Source organism: Ailuropoda melanoleuca, chromosome 6 (assembly GCF_002007445.2).
Source record: "Ailuropoda melanoleuca isolate Jingjing chromosome 6, ASM200744v2, whole genome shotgun sequence".
Classification (NCBI taxonomy): Eukaryota; Metazoa; Chordata; class Mammalia; order Carnivora; family Ursidae; genus Ailuropoda; species Ailuropoda melanoleuca.
Window position 1 is genome coordinate 57,462,391 of NC_048223.1, and position 25,976 is coordinate 57,488,366.

Here is a 25,976-nt window from a genome sequence, read left to right on the forward strand (position 1 = left end):
GGGATCACGCCCTGAGCCGAAGGCAGACGCTTAACCGCTCTGCCACCCAGGCGCCCCGACATTCAAGTTTCTTTACTCTTCCTTTATGTTTCATTAATCTTAAAAATTGAAGTATAATTGATATATAACATGTGAGGTCAAAGTGTACAACCTTTATTTCTCATTTACCTTCAGTTCTCTGCAGGGTTTCCTATCGATCTCTAATGTTGGGGGTTTTTTCTAACTAGGACATGAAATAATAGATTTTACAAGCAGAGGTGTATATATTAAATATAAATATATTAATAGGTATACAGATTACATCTATACATAAATAGTTATATTAGATAAAATATAATAATGTACTTTGGGGCTCAGTCAGTTAAGCTTCCAACTCTTGATCTCAGCTCAGGTCTTGATCTCAGGGTCATGAGTTCAAGCCTCATGTTGGGTTCCATGCTGGGTGTGGAGCTTATATATGTAATACACACACACGTGTATATGTGTATATATTATATACGTATATATATATATACACACACATTACATATGATATGTACATTTGTGTGAGTTTAAATAAATAAATAAAATAATGTACTTTGCAAACATTGCAATACAATAGCCAAGACATGGAAGCATTGTAAGTGTCCATCAATAGATGAATGGACAGACACACACACACACACACACACACACGGAAGAATATTACTCAGCCCTAAAAAAGGGAAGGTAATCTTGCCGTGTTTGACAACATGGGTGGACCTTGAAGGCATTATGCCAGGTGAAGTAAGCCCGTGAATGGAAAACAACTCAGGGCAGCTGGGTGGCTCAGTTGGTTGTGTTTGACTCTTGGTTTCAGCTCAGGTCATGATCTTGGGGTTGTGGGGTCAAGCCCCTGGTTGGGTTCCATGCTCAGCGGGGAGTCTGCTTCTCTCCCTCTGCCCATCCACCCTGTGCATGCACTCTCTCTAAATAAATAAATCTTTAAAAAAATGAAAGAAAAACAACTCAAAGACACAGAGAATAGATAAGTGGTTGCCAGAGGAGGAGTGTGGGTGAAACAGGTGAAGGTGGTCAAAAGGTCCAAACTTCAAGTCATAAACTAAGTAAGTCATGGGGATGTAATGTACAACATGGTGACTACGGTAATAATACTGTATTGATTGTTTCAAAGTTGTCAAGAGAGTAGATCTTAAAAGTTCTCACCATAAGAAAAAAATTTTAACCATGCATGATGACGATGTTAACTAGACTCACTGTGGTGATCATTTCACAGTATATGCATATACCAAACCATTATGTTGCACAATAGAAACTAATGTTATATGTCAATTACATCTCAATAAAAAAAGTCATGAGTTGCCTCAGCCAGTACTGATTATATAAAGTTAAAAATATTTCTTTCAGTTGAATCACTATGTTGTACGCCTGAAACTAATGTAATGTGTATTGACTATGCTCAAATAAAATTAAAAAGAAAAATTCCTGGGAGGGACACCTGGTGGCTCAGTCGGTTAAGCATCTGCCTTCAGCTCGGGTCTTGATCCCGGAGGAATATTATTCAGCCCTAAAAAAGGATCAAGTCCCACATCAAGTCCCCTTGCTGGGCAGGGAGCCTGTTTCTCCCTCTGCCTGCTTCTTCTACTGCTTGTGCCCTGTCTGTCTCTCTCTCTCTCTGACAAATAAAATCTTTCAAGAATAAATAAAAAATAAAAAAAAATTCCTGGGAATCCTACAATAATAGGATTTTTAAATTACAGTGGCCCCTTTGAGCATGTTGGTGAGTTCATTTCTACATTGATTCTTAATTTAGATTTGTTTGGCAGACTCGGTTTTTGCCAGTTTTTCTCCACACCCATCACAGTGTCAGGTTTATAGTTAACACTTGGTAAGTGTTAGTTACTGACTCCAGTACTGTTTGTTCAGTAACCAAACATGTCAGTCCTCCTGTATGCAGAGCCATTGTCCAGCTACTGTAAGGCATAGAAAATGCGGTAAGACACAAGCCTCCTTCTTCAGGCCATATAAACCTATTCCTCTCTGAGGCTGGAAGCCAGGGCCCAAGTGTCAGCAGAAACCAGGGTCTTCATAGGAGCGTATAATAGCCCTGAGGAGTTTTGATGCCAGAAAAATAGAATTTTTACACTATGATTGCCATTGACCTCTGTGACACCTGCACCCAATTAAAGTTTTTTAAAAAATTATTTGAACAAATAACGAAACAAATGGTTAAGTGTAAAAGTGTATGCTGTGAGGAGGCCTGGGTGGCTCGGTCGGTTAAGCGTCCGTCTCTGCTCAGGTCTTGATGTCAGGTTCGTGAGTTCAAGCCCTGTGTTGGGCAGCTCTATGCTGGACATGGAGCCGACTTAAAAAAAAAAAAAAAGTATATGCAGTGAAAAGTTTCTCTCCTAGACCTTTTCCCTATCAGCCAATTTCCTGCCCCAGGCACCTGCTATTTTTACTTTTTTGTATAACTTCCTAGAGACATTTTATGCATTTACAGGTTGATACACACATATATATGTTCTTTTCCCCACACATAACTTTTGACACAGTGGTATTCGATACATGTACTCCACATTTTTTTCCCACTTACTATAAACTGCTGGAGATCAGTTTATCAGTGTGAAATTGCTTCCCTATTTTTCAGAGCACCTCTGTATTCTGTAAGGTGTACGATAACTTGTGTCAACAGACTCCACTCATGGACATTGAGGTTTTTTCCGGTCTTGTGGCCATTACAAATAATGCTAGAGTGAATAACCTTGTTTGCATGTGATTTTGTACATGTGAGAATTATCTGTAGGATAAACTTCTAGTAGTGGAATTGTTTGGTCAAAAGGTATGTGCATTTGTAATTTTGACCGCTATCCCAGAGATGGTAATCTACGTGTATTCCTACACCGTTACAAATGTATGTTTTTGAGCTTTTCAGTGATAAGTGGAAAATATTTGTAATTTGCATTTCTTTTATGAGTGAACATCTTTTCATATATTCAGGAGTCTTTTGTGCTTCCTTTGATCTGAATTATTACTGTCATTTGCCCATTTTTTTGTTGTTGAATTGTTTCTTATTGATTTGTGGGATGTTAAGGAAATTAGCCTTTAGTGATTTGAGTTAACAAATGTTTTTCCTGGGGCGCCTGGGTGGCTCAGTCATTAAGCGTCTGCCTTTGGCTCGGCGTGATCCCGGAGTTCTGGGATCGAGCCCCACGTCAGGCTCTTCTACTGGGAGCCTGCTTCTTTCTCTCCCACCCCCCTCCCCGCTTGTGTTCCCTCTCTCGCTGGCTGTCTCTCTCTGTTAATTAAATAAATAAATAAATAAATAAATAAATAAAAACCTATCTATCTATCTTTAAAAAAAAAACCCACAAATATTTTTCCTTATTTTCAGTTGCTTTTTTGCTTGGAGGATTTTGCCATGTAAAACTTTTTGCTTTATCGTACAGTCAATTCTTTTAGCCTTCTTTCTACTCTATTAAGGTATAACTTACCTTCAGTGAACTGCATATATTTGAAATCTATGATTTTGTAAGTTTAGCATATATATGTGCTCATGAAATGATTGCCACAGTCAAGATACTGGATGCTTCATCACTCCCGGTGTCATCACCCCCTCCTGTTCCCAAGCAACCACTAACCTGCTCCCTGTCTCTGTTCTTAGTGTGCATTTTCTAGAGTTTTATGTAAATGGACTCATCATGCAGGAGGTACTTTTACCTACTTTTTTTGCTCAGCATGATGATTTTGAGATTCGCTTATAGTGTTGGATGTTCAGTGGCTTGTTTTTTGTTTTTTGTTTTTTAATTGCCCAGTAGTATTCCATGGTGTGGCTGTACCAAAATGTGTTCATCCCTTGACCATTTTGATGGATATTCACATTATTTCCTGGTCGGGGCTATCACGAATAAAAGTTCTAAAAACATTGGTGTACAAATTATTTTTCTTGCTAAAGTATCTAGAGGTGTTGGGTTGCTGGGTCTTGTGGTAGGTATATGTCAATTTTCTAAGAAGCTGCCAAATTAACTTCCAAAGTGGTCGCATCATTTTACATTCTACCAGCTGTGTAAGAACTCCAGTTGCTTCACATCTTTCACAACAAGTGATGTTGTCAGTCATTTAATTTTAGCCATTCAAAAGGTTTGTCATGTGGTTTTAATTTCTGTTTTGCTGGTGACTAAAGATATGGAGTGTCTTTTCATGTGCTTATTGGCTATTTGTATCTATTCTGTGGAGAAGCATCAGTACAAAAGTTTTGCCCATTTTCTGGTGGCTTGTCTTTTTTTTTTTTTTTGTTAAGGGAGTGGGAAGGGCCAGAGGGAGAAGGAGACAGAGAATCTTAATCAGGCTCCATGGAGCCCAGTACAGGGCTCAATCTCACAACCCTGAGATCATGACCTGAGCAGAAATCAAGAGTTGACACTTAACTGACTGAGCCACCCGGGCGCCCTGGCTTATTATTGAGTTGTATAGAGTTCTTTATTGTGGATGTAAGACCTTTTTCTGATATATATGTTTTGGGTATTTTGCCCCAGTATATGGCTAACTTATTTAAGGATGTCTTTTGAAGAGCAAAAGTTTTGAATTTTATTGAAGATCTAATGTAGGGAGTACTGTTTATTGGTGGTCTGGTTGGGGGCAGTGGGGTTCTCTATTTCCTGGTTCAGCCTCAGATGCAGACAGGCCCTGTCTATCTGTGTATCCGTGCACTCAACCGGCCCTCCCTCCCATGGCAGCCACACTCTGCCTTGTGCCTTTGGTGAGTCTTGTGCTGGAGAACATTTCCCACTCCTTGCCCTGTGGTGGAAGGCCTCCCTTCCTCTGGCCACAAGGGTATTCCCTGTGCCCTGGGGGTAACAGAGTTTGCTGCCTCTGCCCCAGCAGCTTAGCCCTCTCTGTAGGGAGAAGAATCCAGGCGGGTCTTTGTGCCCTTCCCACACTAGCCTTGGCCCTTCCCTTCTCCAGCCCACACCCCCATGGATGCTTCTGGACTCTCACCTGCCCTCGGTCATTCCCGGGAACACCGGCAGAGGTCAGTGCAGCAGAGCCTGCCAGTGGGCGTGCACCCCTGTGTTGGCGGCCTCCAGTGATTCCATTTCAGGCCCAGCCCACACTGGGTTTTAGCAATTTATTAAATCTTAGCTGAAATCTGTCCATCTGGCTTGTCTGGCACCTGTCCTGTGAGCCAGAGCTGCCTGCTGTCTCCTCTGATGGGCCTGTCTTTGCTTTAGCTTTCAGGCTGCTTGGTTTCCCTTCGTCTTCTTTTCTGGTAGCTTCAACAAAAGTTACAGTGTTGTAGGCGGTCTGGCTTCTTACTGTTCAGGGTGGGAGTGATGCTATTCCTGGCTTTCTACCTGCTAGGTGGAAGTAGAACTCTACATGTCATTAGTGTTTAATTCATCCATCAAGCTTGATACAAAACATGGTCTTGCCACACAGAAAGGAGCAGCACTGCATTCTTGCCCCCTTCATTCCCTGTGCCAAGCAAGGGTCTTTTATCATCAAGTAACAGAGTACAATTAAGAGTTTTTAAAGTCATTCCATTTAGGTTGTCTTGGGGTTTGTACTAGTCCATGTGGGCTGCTGTAACAAAATGCCACAGACTGGATGGCTTTTACAAACAATAGAAATTCCCTTCTCACAGTTTCAGAGGCTGGGAAGTCAGAGAATGGGGTGCCAGCATGGTTGCATTCTGGTGAGGGTCAGCTTCCCGACTCATAGCCAGTGCCTTCTCACTGGGCCCTCACATTTTATAGGTTAAACAGTAAGTTAAAAGGGGGCCTAGGAGCTCTGTGGGGGTCTCCTTTTTAAGAGGCCTAGTCCTGTTCGTGAGGACTCCACCAGCATGACCTCAGTAATGCCCAAACGCCCTACCTTCTATTACTATCACATTGGGCGTTAAATGGATTTCAACATATGAATTTGGGGAGGATGCAAACATTACAACACTAGGACTGCCCTAGGACAAGCTGGTTAGAATGTTGTCAGCAGCTCTGTGTTGCAGGACCCAAGGAAGGGAGTCAGCTAGGCTTGTTCTAAGTCCTAGGCTGGCCACTCCTTGCCTTGTGATCCTTGCGCTTCTCTGAGTCTCAGCTTCCTTATCCATAAAATCAGAAAAGTAACACCCATGTCAGAGATGTGAGATTAAATGAAATACATAAAATGTTTAACATGGTGCCGGTGTTATATTAGGCATTCAATAAATCATAGCTGGTTTTATCAATATAAAACTATCAGATAGTGTAGCATATTATTACAGAACGCCATGAGAAATGCCTTGACGTTTCCTGGTACCTTTTTTGATGGTACTCATTTGTTTATTAGCATTTTTGCTACTTCAAAGACAGTAGGTTCAAGTCTTCAGAGAAGAAACTGTGGTCATTACTAGGTCCTTTTTGCTGATTGTTCACATCTAAATTACATGACCATTTTGCAAACCTAGTGAATTAGTGGGTGTAGGCATTGAGCAGCAATAGCTGCCATCATTAAAAAAGAGTGAAAACCAGTCATAACATGCTTTCCGTTGAAAGAACACAGCTTTACCTCCAGTCCTGACAGAGGGGTCCAGTCTGAGTCCGATCAAACCTCTGGACCTGGCTGCCAGTTTGCCAAGAAATAGCGAGGACAGAGGTACATGTTAAGCTATACTGTGGGCTTGCACTCAACAAAATCCAGGCTTTGGAAAATTCGATAGGTTGAATAGTAAGGTAGAGAGAGAAAAGGAGAATCCTGCAGGGCGCCTGGGTGGCTCAGTCGGTCGAGTGTCTGACTCTTGGGTTTGGCTCATTTCATGATCTTCAGGTCATGGGATCGAGCCCCTCATCAGGCTCCCCCCTCCTTGGGGAGTTTGCTTCTCCCTCTCCTTCTGCCCCTCCCCCTCCTCCTCTCTCTGTCTCTCACTCTCAAATAAATAAAAAAAATAAAAAGGAATACACACTTGAATGATAAAACTGTGTAGACATGGAAGGAAATGGTTTCTTTAAAAGTGGGGGTGTGGAGGAAGGGAGACAGAGAGGCTTTGCAGTGGGCAATGGCTGCAAGGGTATTGATCTGTAATATTTCTCTGAGCTGTACACGTTTGTACAGTTTTTATTTTACAATAAAAAAGGACAAATCAAGTTGGCTGTCACATCTGCTTATATGTGTGTTAGGTACAGAGCTGCAGCTAAGATTCTCATTTCTCGGGGCGCCTGGGTGGCGCAGTCGTTAAGCGTCTGCCTTCGGCTCAGGGCGTGATCCTGCCGTTCTGGGATTGAGCCCCACATCAGGCTTCTCTGCTGGGAGCCTGCTTCTTCCTCTCCTACTCCCCCTGCTTGTGTTCCCTCTCTTGCTAGTTGTCTCTCTCTCTGTCAAATAAATAAATAAAATCTTTAAAAAAAAAAAAAGATTCTCATTTTTCACCTTGTAGCATGGCACAGGGGGCCTGCTTGCTCTCTCATAGTGATTGATGACTAATAAGGCACAGGTGACATGTATAAAGTTGTGTGTTATTTTTTGAGTTGTTACTAAAGATTTATTAGAAGAGATGAAGCTTCCCCCAGGAATTCTTATGTGTGTTGATTGAGAGTGAGTAGGAAACAAGCTGTATTATTTTAGTGACTTTGAGATTAACATATTTTATATTGTCTTTTTTGTTGTTGTTGTATAGACGTAAAATTCATCCTGATCAGAAAAATATTAATGCTTATGTTGTGTTTAAGGACGAGAGCGCTGCTACAAAAGCGTTAAAAAGGTAATTTTACTTCTTTGAGATTTGAACAGAATGATTGTATTTTAGTATGTATGAGTACATGCTTTATTCTTTGGTTTGACTTTAGAGTGAATATTACAGTTAATATTTGGTGCTCATTTTTAACAGCTGTCTTCCCCCTTCGTATTTATAATGCAGAAATGGTGCCCAAATTGCAGATGGGTTTCGTATTAGAGTTGATCTTGCATCTGACACTTCATCTGTAAGTAGTAGTTGAGTTGTTCAATGAACTTAACTAGAATCTCGGAGGGAGAAACGTTTTCTTCTGAGCTTTTGCTAGGAGAGGAGTGGAATCAGCAGTGAGTATGAGGGAAGCCAAGAAGGAAACACTTTTGCCCTGTGTGGTCACAGCATTGGTGCCCAGGGTGGCACGAGGACCTCAGTCAACAGCTTCTGAGAACATGGTTCTTCCACCCTCACCCCTAGATGAAATAATCATAGAGAGGCATCCTGGAACGGATGTTGAAGAGCATCAGGGCCAATACCTTATTTCATATACTGAGATCGAGAAAGTTCAACTGCTCCTTAAACAGTTTTTGAGTCCCTACCCTGTGTCAGGCATGCAGTGATGAGATATATATAGTCTCAGTTCTCTAGAGGAACATGGTAAAAAGGTGAAGACAAACAGATGGGCTGATTGTGACACTATTTTATGATAAATACGCAGGATGCTTTGTCAGCTTGGGAGTGGGACACTTGACTTGGGGAGGTGCTGGCAAGAAGGGACAAAGGAGGGCTTCCAGGAGAACAGGTGCTCTATCAGACCTGAAAAATGAGTCAGTGTTACCTAGGCCCAAGAAATTTTAAACAGGATATGTGGTGGGGGCCAAAACTTAATTTGCTTAGGGAACGGCAAGAACTTGATATAGTTATTAGCAGGTAAAGTGTGAGGAAGAATGGCCCTAAGAGTTGGCTGTTGGAGAAATAGGAGAGGCCAAATCCTGAAGACTGTGGTCTGCCATGTTGAAGAGTCTGGATTTTGTCCAGGAGCAGTCCCATAGGTTTAAATGCAGGAGATTTGCAATTGACCAAGGTCTCTCACAGTGAATGAAGGCTGCACTGTAAGAGCTCACCACAGAATCAGAGTGTCCATTACTAAATGTGGGTGTTAGAGTGACCTAGTTGAGAAGTGACCAAGGCCTGGCTTTGTTTGTTGACCTGTCCTGACAGCCAAATCCACCTGGGGCCTGTGTTATTTAAATAAGGTCTTATTAGCACACAACCATACCCATTAGGTTACATGTTAATGCACTGTGACGAGCAGGCGGGTAGTTACAACAGAGACCACAGGGCCAGCAAAGCCTAACATACTTGCTGGCTGGCCCAGTACAGAGAGCGTTTGCCAGTCTAGCACATCCTTCTTGAGCACTGACTGCCATGTGTTAGGGCTAGCTGCGAACAAAAAACTCCTTCCTCTGATGCTCACTCACATTCAGGCAGGAAGACGGAAGAAACAGACGGGACTGGTGTGTGGTTAAATCAGGAGATGGAGACCCATCAGATGCATGGGGTGAGGGAAAGAGTGGATTTTAGGATGACTTCTATTTTCTGCTCCAGTGATTTTTACTAATCCTCTTTATGTTTCAGAGGGACAAGAGATCAGTATTTGTGGGGAATCTCCCGTACAGTAAGTTTGTTTATATCAATAAAGCACCCATTTATCATTAAAATTACAGGAAAATAACAACTGAGTAGTAACCTAATGTTTTGCCGTAAGACTAACTTGAAAAAGCATAGAATGTTAACTTAATGAATTCTCTGTGTCATGAAGTTTCATGGGGCTTGCTCTATTAACTATATTATATTAACTTGCTATATCATTATTTAACATCTCCAGCTTTTTTTCTAAGGCGATTCTGTCCTTACTTGCGCTTTGGTTGAATTTGTTTTTAGAAGTTGAAGAATCTGCGGTTGAGGAACACTTTTTGGACTGTGGGAGTATTGTGGCAGTAAGGATTGTGAGAGACCGTGTTACCGGAGTCGGCAGAGGGTTCGGCTATGTGCTCTTTGAGGTATGGGAGACCAGTGCGTTGTCACTATGCTCTGAAATGAGCTGGTCACTGCTCTTTCATCACTCAGACATAACTGCCACTGTCACCTTCAAATTCCATCTTCAGAAACCTCAACTCATACCCTCCCGTGACAGAGTATTGTTCCTGTAATTGTACTTCACCAAAAGCCATTCTAGTTCCCTTTTTCTCCATATTAGTTATTAAATAATGTTCTAGATATTGGATGTTTAAGGTATTAAATCTTTGAATTTCCACCTTCCGTGAAATGGGGAAAAGAATTGACCATTGATACAGGTAGAAGGAAATTTTAGTGTTTGTATGAAATTGGTTATATTTAGTTCACTAAATATTAACCAGTGTCTCATGCCTAATATTATTAGAATATTCATACTATTAGAATATATATACTACCTGATGGCACTTAAGTTTTTCTTCTCTTCACAAGCATCCATTAATATATTTCCTTTCAGGTTTTGTGTGTCTTTTATATAATTGGACTTTTATCTGGGAACATATAAACATAGTTTGCAACCTGCTTTGTGTTGTTAACTGTCATGTGAGTATGTTCCATCTAGCGATGTAAAATTGTTTATACTGTCTTTTCACTAATGTTTCCCAAATGTGGGAAATTTGCAGTATTCTCTCTTTTTCCATGTAATAATGAAATTCGAGTGGTTGCTTTTCTTCCTTCAAATGTTTGCCTGCAGTTTTTGATTACTTCTTTAGGATAGATTCCCGGCAGGCTGTTACTGACTAGGTCAAGATGATGAGGGAGCAGAAGGCAAGCTGAGGACAAAGCACAAACTGACACGCTGCAACCACCGCCCCCCCCAGTCCCGCCTTTGACTGACTCCCAGGTGGCGGCCCATGAAGGGTTATGTCAGAGGTTCTGGGTGTCAAAGCGACCAGAGGCGTCCCTCAAATGAAAATCACTATTGGTCACCATCCTGCCTTGTCATGAAGGCAGGCCCGCAGTAAAAGTTACTGTAGGCGGGATGCTAGCGTCCTCCTGCTTCCCCATTGCATCCTAGGCTACAGGTGGATGCCTGGCGTATGGACTGAGTTTGCCTCGCTGTGAAAGCCATGAAGAACCCGCCGTTTTTAACCCATGGAAAACACTAGAAAACCAGTTTTACAAAGGGAAATTACCCAATTTTGTGATTTAAGTAGTTAATAGAGGACATTGACAGAAAACAGTAAAGATTGAAATCCATCATGATCTAAGTGACATTCCAACACTTGTAGTTTTTACAGCCAACTTCTCTAGGAAACCGTCCCCAGTTGGGTTTTAATTCAGGTACTGGTTTCAGTCTCCCAGTGGAGGTCCCGCAGCCAGAAGCGGCTAGACCAGAGACGTGGAGGGGATCACATTAGACCAATGAGGAGGAAACCTCACACCGGGAGTCTTAAGATTGGCAGCCGTGCTAGTCACTTAGGTGGCTGTCCCATGCCCAAGACAGACAACTTTGTAAGAGGACGGGAATAAAGAGAGGGCATCAGGTTTCTGGGTCTTATTACCATTCCAGCCAGGGTACTAACTTCTAGACAAAAGGCAGGCTTTCTCCTCCCTGTAGAGTAGCCACGGGCTAGAGGATTGCAGCCTGAGCGATCAGCATGAAAGTGTTCCAGTAAGACAGTACTCCTTTCAAACCCCTGAACTGGGAGTAAAGGAAGAGAAGAGAAAGTACTCACCAAGATTCCTGCGAAGCTCAGAGTCCAGATGAAAAGACGGGGCCCCACGTTGGCCACCAAATGATGTAGTTTTTGGAGTGATAGTGTTGGGGTCCGGAGCCAACAGCCAAGAGAGAATTCTTGAGACATCTTTGGTGCAAAAAGGTGATTTTATGAAAGCGTGGGACAGGAAGGCTGAAAGGGCTACATTTTAAGTGTGAGGGGTGACTGATTATGTGCTTGGGAGTTAGGGGAGGTAAAGATAAAGGGAGGTTTCCAAAAAGACTTTCATACACCGAAGAAGACTCACAGGATACTGGAGGTTTGGCTATTGTCAAGCTAAAGGAGTTTGTTTTTCCTTCTAGTAAGGCATTAACATTAAGATAGTTGGGAGTTCCCTGGAGGAATGTTATACTCTGCCTATCTCAAATATTTGTCAATGGGCCCCAGGTTATAAAGAAATTTAATTTTATTTACATTCCCTTCTGCCTCTTGTTTCCCACATCGCTGTGGAAGGGAGGGTGATGTTGGGGCTGCAGGAAATTTAGTCTATGGGTCTCTGGAAGTTAGGCTATTGATAAGAACACTTTTTCCTTGTAAATCTCGAAGACATTTGTAAACCGATGGGCACTCATGTCCTGCAGGACTGTGATCTCAGTTAACCATTTGTTTTTCCTTTCCCTTAGTTTTTTATTTTTATTTTTTAAATTATTTTTATTATGTTCAGTTAGCCAGCATACAGTACATGATTAGTTTCTGATGTAGTGTTCAACGATTCATTGGTTGCATATAACAGTGCTCATCGCAACATGTGCCCTCCTTAATACCCATCACCTGCTTACCCCATTCCCCTACCCTCCTCCCCTCTGTAACCTTGTTCGTTTCCCAGAGTCCAGAGTCTCTCATGGTTTATCTCCCTCTCTGATTTCTTCCCGTTCAGTTTTCCCTCCCTTCCCCTGTGGTCCAACACATTATTCTTTATGTGCCACATATAAGTGAAACCATACAGTAATTGTCCTCAGCTTGACTTACTTCACTCAGCATAATCCCTTCTAGTTCTGTCCACTTCGATGCAAATGGTGGGTATTCATCCTTTCTAACGGCTGAGTAATATTCCATTGTATATATGGACCACATCTTCTTTATCCATTCATCTCTTGAAGGACATCTCGGCTCCTTCCACAGTTAGGCTGTTACGGACACTGTTGCTATGAACATTGGGGTGCATGTGCCCCTTCTTTTTACTACATCTGTATCTTTGGGGTAAATACCTAGTAGTGCCATTGCTGGGTTATAGAGTAGCTCTGTTTTTAATGTCTTGTCTCCATTACTATTTTCCAGAGTAGCTGCACCAGCTTGCATTCCCACCAACAGTGTAGGAGGGATCCCCTTTCTCCGCATCCTCGCCAACACTTGTTTCCTGTCTTGTTATTTTTTGCCATTCTAATTGGTGTAGGGTGGTATCTCATTGTGCTTTTGATTTGTATTTCCCTGATGGCTAGTGATGTTGAGCATTTTTTCATGTGTCTGTTGGCCATTTGTATGTCTTCTTTGGAGAAGTGTCTGTTCAGGTCTTCTGCCCATTTCTTCACGAGATTATTTGTTTTTTGGGTGTTGAGTTTGATTAGTTCTTTATAGACCTTGGATACCAGCCCTTTATCTGAAATGTCATTTGCAAATATCTTCTCCCATTCCCTGGATTGCCTTCCCTTAGTTCAAGGGCCTCCAGGAATGCCTGAGGAATGTCACACTTACCCACCTGGGAGTCGGTTGCAGGGTGTCAGCTTGTGCTTTGTCCTCAGCTGGCCTTCTGCTCCCTCATCAAAGAGATGTTGACCATGTTTAATATTCTTGCTATGTTTTATTACCAGATAGCTTTTGACAAACGTGGTCACAGTCTTTTGTTTGCATCATGACTGCATTGGAGTTACCTTACTGTCTCTCTGCTGTCTACTATTACTTGATAAGTTTGTGTAGTCCTTAACAAATATCTCATGAATATTCATTGTTAGCACTTAGTGATTTTATGTTACAATAAAAGAGTAATAGAATTTGGGATCTAAAGGGAGGCCTGCAGGGCATCTAGTTCAGTGTCTCAGAGACTGTTCCCTTCTCTCAAGTCAACTAACACAGTGGGGCTTCTGCAGAAAGAGCCTGTGAGAGGGGAGGTTCATTAGTTGAAAAGATTTTATGTGACTAATGTCATTGACTGAAACTCCCCTTTTACAATGAGAAAAATGAAGCCTGTTGGGTTGTGACTTGACCATGTGACAAGGCAGCTGAGTGCTTGCTGGGGGAAAACTCATGAGGAACATGATGAAAACGACACTTCAAGCACAGTTGCTGAAACCTGTGGAATCAGATCTCGTGGAGGTGGAAATGGGAGGGGCTTCTGTCTGTGGGCAAGCTTGAAAATTGTTCTAATCCATTCAGGTCACAATTTTACTGGTTTCTTCACAGAGGAGTTTCTGGTGGGAATTAATATATTGATTTTTATTGCAGAATACAGATGCTGTTCATCTTGCTCTGAAATTAAATAATTCTGAACTGATGGGAAGAAAACTCAGAGTCATGCGTTCTGTTAATAAAGAAAAGTTAAAACCAAACTCAAATCCCAGTTTGAAGAATGTTGGTAAACCTAAGCAGGGACTTAATTTTGCTTCAAAAAATGTAGGGCCTTCTAAAAGTTTGTTTATTGGAGAAAAAGCTATTCTCATTAAGAAGAAAAAGAAAGGACAAAAGAAAAGTGGACAAGCTAAGAAACAGATAAAACAGAAGTAACCCCCCAAAGATTATTTTGTTCCCACTGAGTGCTGGTAATAAAAGTGTGGTAAACCCATGAATTGAGTTTCAGAGTTTTTTATGGATGGTGCGTGTGAAACGTGGAAACCTGTTCAGTTTATTCACATTGTAATAATAGCACCTTTGAAGCCTTTGTTTTAAGATGTAGGCAGATTAGTCACCAATGATTATGTGTTTCTGCTGATGGACTAGAGCAGTGTTCTCATACTGTTGATTACGATCTGTGGTAGTAGCTTTGACTTTACTTTGCAACCAGTACAAGCAAGGATGTATTTAACTGACACGAAAGTTGCACATGACAGCACTGGTCCTTACTATACATATTGCTTTTTGATATATGTATATTTTTAAAGATTTTAGATTTAGGGTAAACACTTAGAATTTTAGTGATTATGTATTAGTGTAAGTTAGTGGTTATATATTAGTGTAAGTTAGAAATATGTAATTAACACTTCATATGGTTATTTTGAGAATTAGGATGAGACTAAAGTGAGTAAATTAAAATATATTTCTTATGTTTATATGTGTGTGTGTGTGTGTGTGTGTGTACACACACCTTAATGTTGATTGGACCTAGACAGAGTCGAAATACTTACCTAATACAAATCCCAATCCCTAAGAAGAAAGGGTTGTAAGGGCTGTTATGTAATAGCCACTGATTTTTTCCCCTTCCTCTTGAACCTGTGAAAAGTGGAGTTCTGTTTTTTTTTTCTTTCATCAACCTCTAGTAATAAACTAACCCAAGAATATTATATGAAATATTGCTTTGATTTCTTAACCAGTAATCGAACTCGTTACTGAAGTCCTTGGCAAACTGTCAAGCAGATTTCTACTTTTATTTCTGTTTTTGTTTTTTTAAAGATTTTATTTATTTGCCAGAGAGAGAGCGTGCAAGCACAAGCAAGGGGAGCAGCAGGCAGAGGGAGAAGCAGGTTTCCCACTGAGCAAGGAGCTGGGTGCGGGACTCAATCCTAGGACCCTGGGATCATGACCTGAGCTGAAGGCAGACTCTTATCTGACTGAGCCACCCAGGCATGCCTTATTTCTCTTTTTTAATTTGAAAAAATAGTCTCCTAGGAAAACTTGTGATTCTTAAATTGGTGTCATGTAGTAGAAAGAAACAGTCCTTCAAAAAAACCCATTTATTAAAGGATATTTTCTTTTTTTTTTTTTTTTAAAGATTTTATTTTATTTATGTGACAGAGAGACAGTCAGCGAAAGAGGGTACACAGCAGGGGAGTGGGAGAGGAAGAAGCAGGCTCCCAGCGGAGGAGCCCGATGTGGGACTCGATCCCGGAATGCCGGGATCACGACTGCGCTACCCAGGCGCCCCTAAAGGATATTTTCTGATAAAATATGGTAATTAAGTCACAAAATATAAAGGTCACCAAGGGGAGAGCATATCATTGCATTCCCCTGGGCTCAAGCTCATGCTATGGCTGTTGCCCATCTCAGAAATCTTACCAAGCTGCGTCCATGCCCAGGAGGGAGGGGTGGGAGAAATCCAGGGCTGCTGATCTGAGGCAGGCAGAATCTATGGTATCATGTGTATCAGGTGAATAAGGGGATTGAGGGACAGTGAGTTATTACTGATTATTTTAAAAAATGTTTCTTTCGGGCAGAGTACCAGAAAAACCAAATGGGTCTTTAAAATGTAAATTGTACAAATAAGAACTCTATTTTCCTGTATCCAGAGACTGGATATTTCATGTTTAGCATCCCCCATGTTGCTTAGATCTAGTTTTTCGTAAGTATGATTCAGTGAATACTTATTACTTGATAATCTTGAGCATTTTTGTATGTATTTCCAGTTAAACTTACATAGAGATGCTTTGTCTATAGACTGTAGAGACTATGACTGTAGATGGAGATTATATATGGTATATAATTTTCTTGTTTATATCTTATAGTGTGTATATTAGTATACATTATATTGTATATAATTCACACTGTGTATATAAATTTGTATAATTTTAGTCTTTAACATAGAGTGCTCCTTTTGGTCTCTAGGTTTTTGTGTAAAGAGCCCTGGACTGGAGTGTAGGGGCATCTCGTTCTTGACCCAGCTCTGTGGCTGTGTGTGAATGACCTTGGACAAGCCTCTCAGCCTCTTTATCTAAATATCTTGATTGGTGAAATAAGGGGTATGGACTAGAGCAGTGTTCTCATACTTTTTGATTACGATCTGTTGTAGTGGCTTTAACTTCACTTTGCGACCAGTACAAATATGGGTAGATTTAACTGACGTGAAAGTTGCACATAACACTACTGGTCCTTACTACACATGTTGCTTTCTGATATATGTAAATTTTTAAAGATTTATTTATTTATTTGAGAGAGAGAGGAGCGCCTGCGAGTTTGTGAGCAGAGGGAGGGACAGAAAGAGGGAGAGAGAGAATCTCAAGCGCACTCCCTGCTGAGTGGGGAGCCTGATGCGGGATTGATCCCAGGACCCTGAGATTGTGACCTGAGCTGAAACCAAGAGCCAGATGCCCGGCTTTCTGATATTTTAAATTCTATTTTATTAAAAACACTGGTTGTGATCCACTAAGGGTATTCCACATCTCACTAATGATGTGACTTACAAACAAGTATGGGGATTCCAGTCTGTTTCTATGCTTGTGTTTTACAACAGGTGTTTTAAAATGGAGAGTGGGTTAAGGGATAAAAAGACACAAATGTTGCTCTAACTGTGCTTTCTGTAAACATGTTGCCTGGTATATTGTACCTCATAGGAGTGACCTGAACATTTACTTCGTGTTTACTGTGCACAACACAGGAATAGTTCATTCAGGAGTTGTATATTTTTAAAGGTTTTATTTATTTGGGGGGGGAGGGAAAGGGGGAGAGAGAGCATGAGCAGGAAGAGGCGCAGAGGGAGAAGCAGGCTCCTCAATGAACAGGGAGCTCTATGCGGGGCTTGATCCCAGGATCCCGAGATCATGACCCAAGCTGAAGGCAGAGGCTTAACCAACTGAGCTACCCAGGTGCCCCTAGGAGTTGTAATCTCATGGCCATGTAGTCTGTTCAGGTTTTCAAAGAGTGGAGTGCTAGGCCTCATGTCATCTGTATGGCCTTGGACAATTCTCTTCTGTTCCAATACACCTGAGGCTCAGGATATGCTTCTAACAGCTGAGGTTCACTTGCAATGTTTTGGAGCAAGAAGAATCAGAAGGTATGTTTGCAGTGCATAAGGAGAAGTTTTTTGTGTTATTCTGTTCTGGGTCAATCTCAATTATTTGCTTTGCTTTGGTATATAATGCCTCTCCACACCCTTCTCCCTCCTCCACCCCAGTCCAGGCAATGCATACATACCTTTGGTCCAATTTCCAGTCTTCCATAGGGTCTCAAGTTCATCACTTAAGCAGAAGGGCTTTCACTGACTCCTGGACTAGGTTACGGCCTCCAGCTAAGTATTTCCGTTAAGTACCCTTGCAATAACTTCTGACGCCAACTACCCAGAGTTAGGCCAGACTTCATGTTAAGTGCACAGAGAGCACAGCTTCCTACCAGACTGCCTTCAGACCCCAGTCAAAATTTTGGTGAGGTCTCCAGGTCACTCTCATAACGAGCTGGCTACTAGTTTGGGGGTTCCCACTACTACTTCAGGTTCAATAATTTATAAAGACTTAATTCAGGAGCATGTTACACCTTTTTTTTTTTTAAGAGTTTATTTATTTGAGAGAGCCCAAGCGGTAGGCTGGGTGGTGGAGAAGGGCAGAGGGAGAGGGAGAAGCAGACTCTCTTGCTGAGCAGGGAGCCTGACACCAGGGCTTGATCCCAGGACCCTGAGATCATGAGCTGAGCTGAAGGCAAATGCTTAACTGACAGAGCCACTCAGGCACCCCTGTACTTACTTATTTTGTTAAGTTTTATTTAAGTAATCTCTCCAACCAACGTGGGGCTGAAACTCACAACTGGGAGATCGAGTTGCGTGTTCCTCTGACTGAGCCAGTCAGTTGCCCCAGGAACATGTTATGCTTAGGATTACAATTTTATTATAGCAAAAAAATACAAACCAAACCAGCCATAGGGAAAGACCCATACGGAGAGGTTTGGGAGAGTCCCACACTTGAAGCTTCTGTTGTCCCCTCCCAAAGGAGTCAGAACACCTCACCCTCCTAGCACATGGCACATTGGTGTAGACACTACACGGAGTATTGCCAACCTGGGAAGTTCACCCAGCTTCTGGGTCCTGAGTTTTTATTTGGGTTTCATTATGAAGGCCATGGAGTTCAACTCAATCTCCAGCTCTCCTACCCTCCAATCCCCTGCCCTCCCCAGCGATATCACCTGGATCAAAGGGCCAACTCTCTAACCACATGGTTGGTCTTTCTGGCCTGGATGGCCTCCATCAGGAGGTGACTCCTTAGCATAAACTGTCAGGGCTCACCATGAGTAAGAGCCATCGCTGTCACTCCAAGGGTTAAAGAGGATCCCTCCCTAAGACTGGGGACAGAGGTGGCCACTTTTATTACACAGCCCTGTATGTGCTTTCTCTTACCCCTCTCAATTTGTAGTTATTTTATGTCTGCTTTCTGACCAAGGTTTTGTCTTTTTAATTATTTTTTTGAAGATTTTATTTAGTTCAGCGAGAGAGAGTGAACACAAGCATGATGGGGGGGGGGGCGGAGAAGCAGCAGAGGGAGAAGCAGACTCCCCACTGAGCAGGGAGCCCCAAGCTGGTCTCCATCCCAGGACCCTGGGATCATGACTCCAGCGGAAGGCGGACGCGCTTAACCGACTGAACCACCCACGTGCCCCTGTCTTTTAAACTACCATACGTGTTACCAGTGACTTTAAGACAACACGTTTTCAATTTTTTTTTCAATCTCTTTTATCCGTTATTTTTCAGGAATCGTTCAGCTTAATTTTTTTCCACCCCTCATGAAACTATATTGTAATATTCTGACACTGAATCACTAGATTATGTTGCTTGCTGCACAGCAGATTGTGAGTGAATTTGAAAAGCAAATTCAGTTCAATTCAAACGAGTCACAGGTTGTCTGTATTATACAAGAAGATGAATCATTTGTCGTCAGCTCCTTCCATCTTTGACACAAGCAAGGATGCCAGCTACCAAGCCTTTTGAGTAAGTGTACGACGGCCACACACCACCTTCGCTACGTCACGCTCAGGGGCTTGTAAGGAAGTGCAAGATCACCCGCAAATCCCGACACCAACGCACACCCCACCCGGAGGCGCCTGGGCGACCGCGCCTAGGCCCCTTGCGCAGGCGCAGACGAAGAGGCGCGGGCTGCGCTGCTCAGGCACTGCCGCGGACGTGCCCGAGGACCTCGCGCTGCTGGGGCCGGAAGTGCGTGCGCTCGGCGTTTCCGCGTCCCTTGCGGTGAGCGTCGGGTCGCAGCGGCGTGGTCCGCGCAGAGGGTTCCCGGCCAACTGCTCCTTTGCGGGCCCCGACGCCGCCGCCCTCACTCCTGCTCTTCGGTTGAGGGAAGATGGTCGGCCGGAACAGTGCCATCGCCGCCGGTGTCTGCGGGGCTCTTTTCATCGGGTACTGCATTTACTTCGACCGCAAGAGACGGAGTGACCCCAACTTCAAGAACAGGCTTCGAGAACGTGAGTGGGTCTCCTCAGCCCCAGGCCCGGAGCGTCCATCCGCCTGTCCTTCGCCGCCGCGGCCGCCTCTGCGTGCCTGCTCCCCGCTGCCCACTCGCGCGGTCGTGGGGGGCGTCGGGGGTGCCCGGCGGCCGCGGGCCACCGGGCCGGAAGAAGGCAGCGGCGCCGGCTGCGCGCTCCTGGTGCGCTCTTGGCTCTGGTGCCCTGCAGGATTCCCTCCATTTTGGAGGGACGATTTTTCCCATGTTGTCTTCCCCAACCGGTTGTCCTCTGAATGCACTCGTTTGTATTATAATTTAGGGTGTATGTGTGTTGGGGGGGGGCCCTCTTTTTTTCGTTCACCTTTTTAAACCTCTATTCTTAACTCTAAAGTCATGTGTTTTGTATTTTTACGTATTTGTGCTTGAAACCAGATCCGTAAATCAACGGTATCCTTGCAGCATTCTTAAACCCTCTTGGTAGCTTCCCTGAAAATGCTTCCAAGATACGAGTGAATGCTATAGAAATTGCAGGGGAGTCCAAAGGGCTGCGCTTCTCCTGTGGCTCAGTCTTATTTCATACCTGCGACATCTTTTAAAAGAGGTTCACATGAGGGAAATCGTGTCTCCAGAACCATGTGATCTTTGAATTTCGGAGGCCTCCTTATTCGCAACAGTGGAAGGATAAATTTGTTGCGATAATTATTTTTGTACCTATTTAGGTTGCTCAGTCGAATAATTTCTAAAATTAAAATTAAGGGACACCTGGATGGCTCATTTGGTTGAGCATCCAGCTCGGTTTCAGCTCAGGTCATGATGTCAGGGTTGTGAGTTCGAGCCCCACATGGGGCTCCCTGCTCAGCGGGGAGTCTTCCCCCCCTTGCCATTCCCCCCACTTGTGCACTCTCTAAAATAAGTAAATCTTTAAAATTAAAATCAATACGTAAGTTACTATGGCCCAGAAGGTACGAGGGCGTGATTATTCTAATGAATGCTTACTATTTAATTAAGCAGTAGTGAATCATTTCAGATATTCAGGAGCCCCACGTGGCTAGTGACCTACCGATAAGACGACGTTATATCATCTAGATCATCTAATTCTAGTCTTATGTTTTAGGAAGGAAGGGATACAGACTGTTTTATTTACAGTTAGATAGACTGATGGAACGAATGCTATTTTGGATTCAGACACTAAGCTTTCCAGGCCAGGTTAGTCACAGATCAGTTGCATAATTTTAGACTTTCTGAATCTTATGTTTCTTAGCTGGTAAAATCAGGTAATGTCACCTGCCGCTGGTTGTTTTTGTGAAGACGGAGCTGTTTGAAGTGCCCACCACCATTCGTGATAGAGAGCAAGCTCCTCCATAAATGCTGGCTGTAAGCCTAGCTAGAAACTGAGATCATTTTTTCATAGTTTCAGTAATAGTTGGAGGGGTGGTGGTGGTGGTGGTATGGCTACAGAACTCAGTAAAGAACGGATTAATCCTTTCTTCCTTTGGAAACACTGCAATCTTATTGTTAGAAATCTTGAGAGAACTAATTTTTGGTTGAAGAAATCAAAGAAGCTGTCATTTTAGACAAATTGAGAGATTATTTTTAAAATCCCTTTCCCATCATCTTCATAAATTTTTTTTTCCAGCGTTAGCAGTGGCCGAAAGATCTCAGTGGTCAGACTTGAATGATTAGCTGAGTAACCCTGGGCGAGCAACTTAAAGCTTTTGTTTCTCTCTTTTGTAAAATGTTATAATACATAGGGAGTTTAGTACAGTGCCTGGTGCATGGTGATTGGATGCTACAGATTGTTTATGAATATAATTATTGGACGTTTCCTTTAGGAAGTAAATTTAGGTTCAGAGTAATTCTGCAGTCTGTAAGTTCATGTTTTATGTGTATTTTTGAAAGTAGATAAAGTCTGTTTTAACTTGTTAGGTTTACACAGTAGCACTTGGGACTAATTTCTGATAAATACTGAGTCAAGGCCTAATTTTGCTCATTGAATGTGTAACTCCATGATTTCTCAGTCTGTTACCATCTTTCCCTTTATTACAGAGATAGTATAATATACTGATAAGGTAACAAGTAAATTGTCTTATGAAACTAAAGCTAGTATTTTAATCTAATACTAGAAATTTAAAGCAACTAATCAGTCTTAAAATTTGGTAATTTTATCAGTCAAACATTCAAACACAATCACTCTCCACCACAGTAAAAAAAAAACTATAAGATTGGATAGTAATGGAAACTAAGTTTCTCTCTTTTGGGTTTCATTATTATTTTTTGTCATTTCCATAAATCTGGCTTAGCAAACTGTATTTCTGTTTATTCTGCAGAGTTGCCATGTTCATTTCTGAGGTTCCTTTTATTTTTATGGGAATGTCTTTACTTCTGTTAGAAGGTAGTGAAGGGATAGTGAAGTATTTCCCAAACTGAGAAGGCACTTGGAGACTAGGAAATGAAGCAGGTGACTCCATACAGTTTACGGTTTTATGCCGTGTAACTGACTGACGGGGGAGTGGGCAGATGATGATCCTGCTGCACAGTTATTCTCCACAAAGTCCAGATTTTAGTCCACATTTCTAGAGTGAGGGCACTGGCAGAAGAGCATTGTTGTGGGATCAAAGGATTTGCATGCACCTAAATGACAGCTAACCTTTTATTAGATACTAGATACTGTGGCACTACCTGTACCTGAGAGACTGTGTTCTCTCTCACAGATTGATGGGAGGCCAAAGGAAGCCTCCCCCGGTCGTGGCCTTGGGCCTCTCTAAGGTCTAAGGTATGTACGTGAATCTCCAAGGGACCTGGAACATCCAGCCCCAGGAGAGGTCATCCAGTGTACATGAACAAGATGGAAGGCCAAAGACAGAGTCAGTATTGTCCCCACTCTTAGAGCTTCTCTCCAGCGTGCAGCGGCAATAGAGAATAATGTTTGAGGACACATGTTCTGAAATTCAGCTGCTTGGCTTTGAATTGCCCCTCTACCAATTATTAGTTGTTCTCATCTGTATTAAATGTTCTCATCTGTAAAATGGAGATCATAATAGTACTTGCTTTAGTGTTACTGTGAGGATCAAGTAAGCGAATTAATAACCTTTAGACTAGTGTCTGGCCTGTAGCATCTACAACTTCCTGGGTGCTTACTTTTCTTTTTTTTTTTTTTAAGATTTTGTTTATTTATTTGACAGAGAGAGAGACAGCCAGCGAGAGAGGGAACATAAGCAGGGGGAGTGGGAGAGGAAGAAGCAGGCTCCCAGCGGAGGAGCCTGATGTGGGGCTCGATCCCAGAACACCGGGATCACGCCGGGAGCCGAAGGCAGACGCTTAACAACTGAGCCACCCAGGCGCCCCTGGGTGCTTACTTGTAACATCTCAGTGTTCCTTTGTCTTCGTGTCTGTTGCTTCTGTGAGGTCTTCTGTATCTCTTCTAGTCTTTAGTCGTCTCCTTCTGGCACTAGTGATTTTAGTAATTAGTGTAGTATGGTAGCACTTATTATTTTCTGCCTAAGGGCGGCCAAATGAAGCCCTTAAACAAATTGAGGGTAGAATGTTATGGTTCTCTTTCCCCATAGTTGCCTGAAGATGAACAATTAGGAAAGGTAGTTTGTTAGAAAAAGAGGCAGACTTCAAATGTATATGTAAGATCAGCTTATTTAATGTATCTTTTTGTTGTTGAAACTGTTAGAATTGTATTTAAGCCTTAGAGTTGTAGCACTTAAGGTGTTTTGGGGGCTAGAGTTGCCAAGAGATATGGATGTGGTTAAACCCAGTTTGATAGGGTAGATAAGTTTCCTGGACCACAATAAATTAATCCATCTCACTGTAGTTAGGCAGACAGGTCACTTGTCTTTAGTCATGCATTGATTGAGACTTGAATTTGTGGCACACTTTAAGGTTTTCAGAGGACATTTGCTTGTTTTATGAAGCTTTTGTTTCTCACAGTGGTAAAGTTAAACATGCCTTATCTTTACAGAGTAAGAGATTTATTTGCCAAAGATCGCCCAGGAAATAAGTATTAGAGCCCTAACCTTTCTTAGCTCTGCCACAGTCTCCATATCACTGGTACTTTTTAGTGACTAAGGAAACTTACTTTAGGTATTAGCATAGCACAACTCCTGGTAATGAACTATCTCAAGACCAGATGCTTACTGAGGTAGTTCATTACCAACTCCTCATTTGGCACGTTATAAACCAGACACTGTTAAAAAATACTTTACATGCATTAACTCATTTAATCTTCACGTCAACTCTGTGAAGCATGTATCATTCTTAGGCCAGTTTTACATACGAGGATAATGAGGTACAGGTTACTAGAACTTGGCCCAAGGTCATGCTGACACTAAGAAGAGCTGGGATATAAACCAAACTTGTGCTTCCCCTGTGCTAACACCCTTTCATGTGAAGTATATCATTATTTAGCAATTTATTTTATTTTTTATTTTTTGAAATTTTAAAAAGATTTTATTTGAGCGAATGCTCAGCCTTTTGGGGGGGGCGTAGAGGGGAAGGGACAAGCAGACTGCACTGAGTGCAGAGCCAACACGTGCCATCCCATGACCCTGAGATCATGACCTGAGCCAAAACCAAGAGTCAGAAGCTTAACTGACTGAGCCACCCAGGTGCCCCTGTAGCAATTTAAAATATTGTCGTGTCCTTTATTGATTTGGCTTAAGGGTTTTAAGATTTTAACCATCGCTTACTTCTGGGATACGTGGTGTTGCTTTTTCGAATCAAAAACAAGACAAAAAACTACACAATTTACAGCTGAATTCTGTCCTCTTACCCCCTCTTTTTTTCTCATTTAGAAATGTCAGTTAGCTTTCAGCATTCAGTAAAGATTGAATCTGTTACATTTCAGTAATAAAACTTTCTAACAGCAGTGGTTTCATTCTTGCTTGTGTTTCATGTCTTATGTAGCTTTGGGGGGTGGGGCTTGCTCTGCTTATGGCATTAATCACCTGTTAGAATTGCTGATCTTGGTGCCCCAGAGGGAAGGAAAAAGTTCTAACCCAGAAATAATAATATTGTCCATAGCTCACTGACCAGAACTCTGACCCTGAGAAATCACAAGGAGACAAGGGAATAGGAGAGCCCTTCTCTGGGATGTTTTGCAAATAGAATGAATGACTGCCACAGTAGTTTGACTTCTTTTGATTTCCCATTTTAATAATGGTGAAATTAAAATACTCCATTTCTTGCAGGAAGAAAGAAACAAAAGCTTGCCAAGGAGAGAGCTGGACTTTGCAAGGTAATCTGTTTTTTTTGTTTGTTTGTTTGTTTATACTGTATTTATATATGGTTATAAAACTAATGATTTTAAAATATACTTCACAGTGTTTTGAGAAAGCTAGTTGATACCAGACATTGTATTTTCTATTTTAAAATATAATTTGGTTTTTTTTTGTTTTTTTTTTTTTTTTTTTGGAATAGTTAACTCCATTCAACTGCAGATTTTCTGGTCCATCATTATTTCCCCCTTGTTGGCCCAGATAGCAGACAGCTTACTACATAAGCAGTAACTACAAGGAAATAAGCTGATAGTCTCCAGAAGATAATTCTACCAAACTGTTCAAGTTTTTTCACTCAGCTGCTTCAAAAATAATACAATACATTTATTTATTTAATTTTCCTTCCTTCCGCTCCTTTTAAAAGAACCACATGCTATTTGTTTCAAAAGTTGTATAAGATTATTCATACCCACTGATCCAGAATCCTATCACATGGGAAATTTTTTACCTTGATGTTATATGTACATGTAGATAAAAATCTTCTTTTTTTCTTTTCATAGCTCCTGTGTTCATGATTATTTTTAATGACTACGATAGGTTTCTCTCCTTGGTAAAAAAAATGTTTTGTGACGTGTAAGTAAAGTAAGTAAATGTTAATCATTGCATATATAGCTTTTCTTTTTTATTAAAATTAGTTCCATTGTTTGGATTCCCAGGACTTGGACTACAGGATCAGTAGTGGTTCTTTTTAAAGGAAGTTGAGGCAAAGAAAATTTTAATCAGAAAATGGTACATTTTATTATTTTGAAACAATCAGATAATCAACACAGCTAAGTGACTGGACACAATAATAATGAAGGAAACTGAGAGGCAACCACTTTGTTCCCTTATGTCTAAACTACCTTTCTGAAATATATGTTGTTAGTGTTTCAGTAGCCTTTTCTTTCTAAAGATGTGGGAAGGTAGATACAGACATGCA

The 25,976-nt window shown here is 41.9% G+C and overlaps 2 protein-coding genes and 1 non-coding gene across 4 annotated transcripts in view; all 3 read left to right on the forward strand.

Annotated features, from left to right (window-relative positions):
- RBM34 (RNA binding motif protein 34) overlaps nucleotides 1-14,255 on the forward strand; it is a 25,740-nt gene extending 11,485 nt beyond the window's left edge. The window contains exons 7-11 of the mRNA XM_002926596.4: nucleotides 7,628-7,711; nucleotides 7,868-7,931; nucleotides 9,317-9,356; nucleotides 9,623-9,741; nucleotides 13,915-14,255. Of these exons, the coding sequence (XP_002926642.2) occupies nucleotides 7,628-7,711; nucleotides 7,868-7,931; nucleotides 9,317-9,356; nucleotides 9,623-9,741; nucleotides 13,915-14,193 (586 nt within the window). The 3' untranslated portion in view covers nucleotides 14,194-14,255. The remainder of the gene's footprint in view (nucleotides 1-7,627; nucleotides 7,712-7,867; nucleotides 7,932-9,316; nucleotides 9,357-9,622; nucleotides 9,742-13,914) is intronic.
- Nucleotides 14,256-19,503: 5,248 nt separating this feature from the next.
- Nucleotides 19,504-25,976, forward strand: part of TOMM20 (translocase of outer mitochondrial membrane 20) — a 41,601-nt gene continuing 35,128 nt past the window's right edge. Inside the window, exons 1-2 of one of the 2 annotated variants that reach the window (XM_034662501.1) lie at nucleotides 19,504-19,794; nucleotides 24,971-25,017. In XM_034662501.1, coding sequence (XP_034518392.1) covers nucleotides 19,674-19,794; nucleotides 24,971-25,017 — 168 coding nt within the window. In that variant the 5' untranslated portion in view covers nucleotides 19,504-19,673. The remainder of the gene's footprint in view (nucleotides 19,795-24,970; nucleotides 25,018-25,976) is intronic. The other variant, XM_034662500.1, reaches the window with a different exon arrangement.
- LOC117802859 lies at nucleotides 20,232-20,366 on the forward strand. The gene has a single exon (XR_004626374.1). It is a non-coding gene; the product is annotated as a small nucleolar RNA SNORA14 (small nucleolar RNA).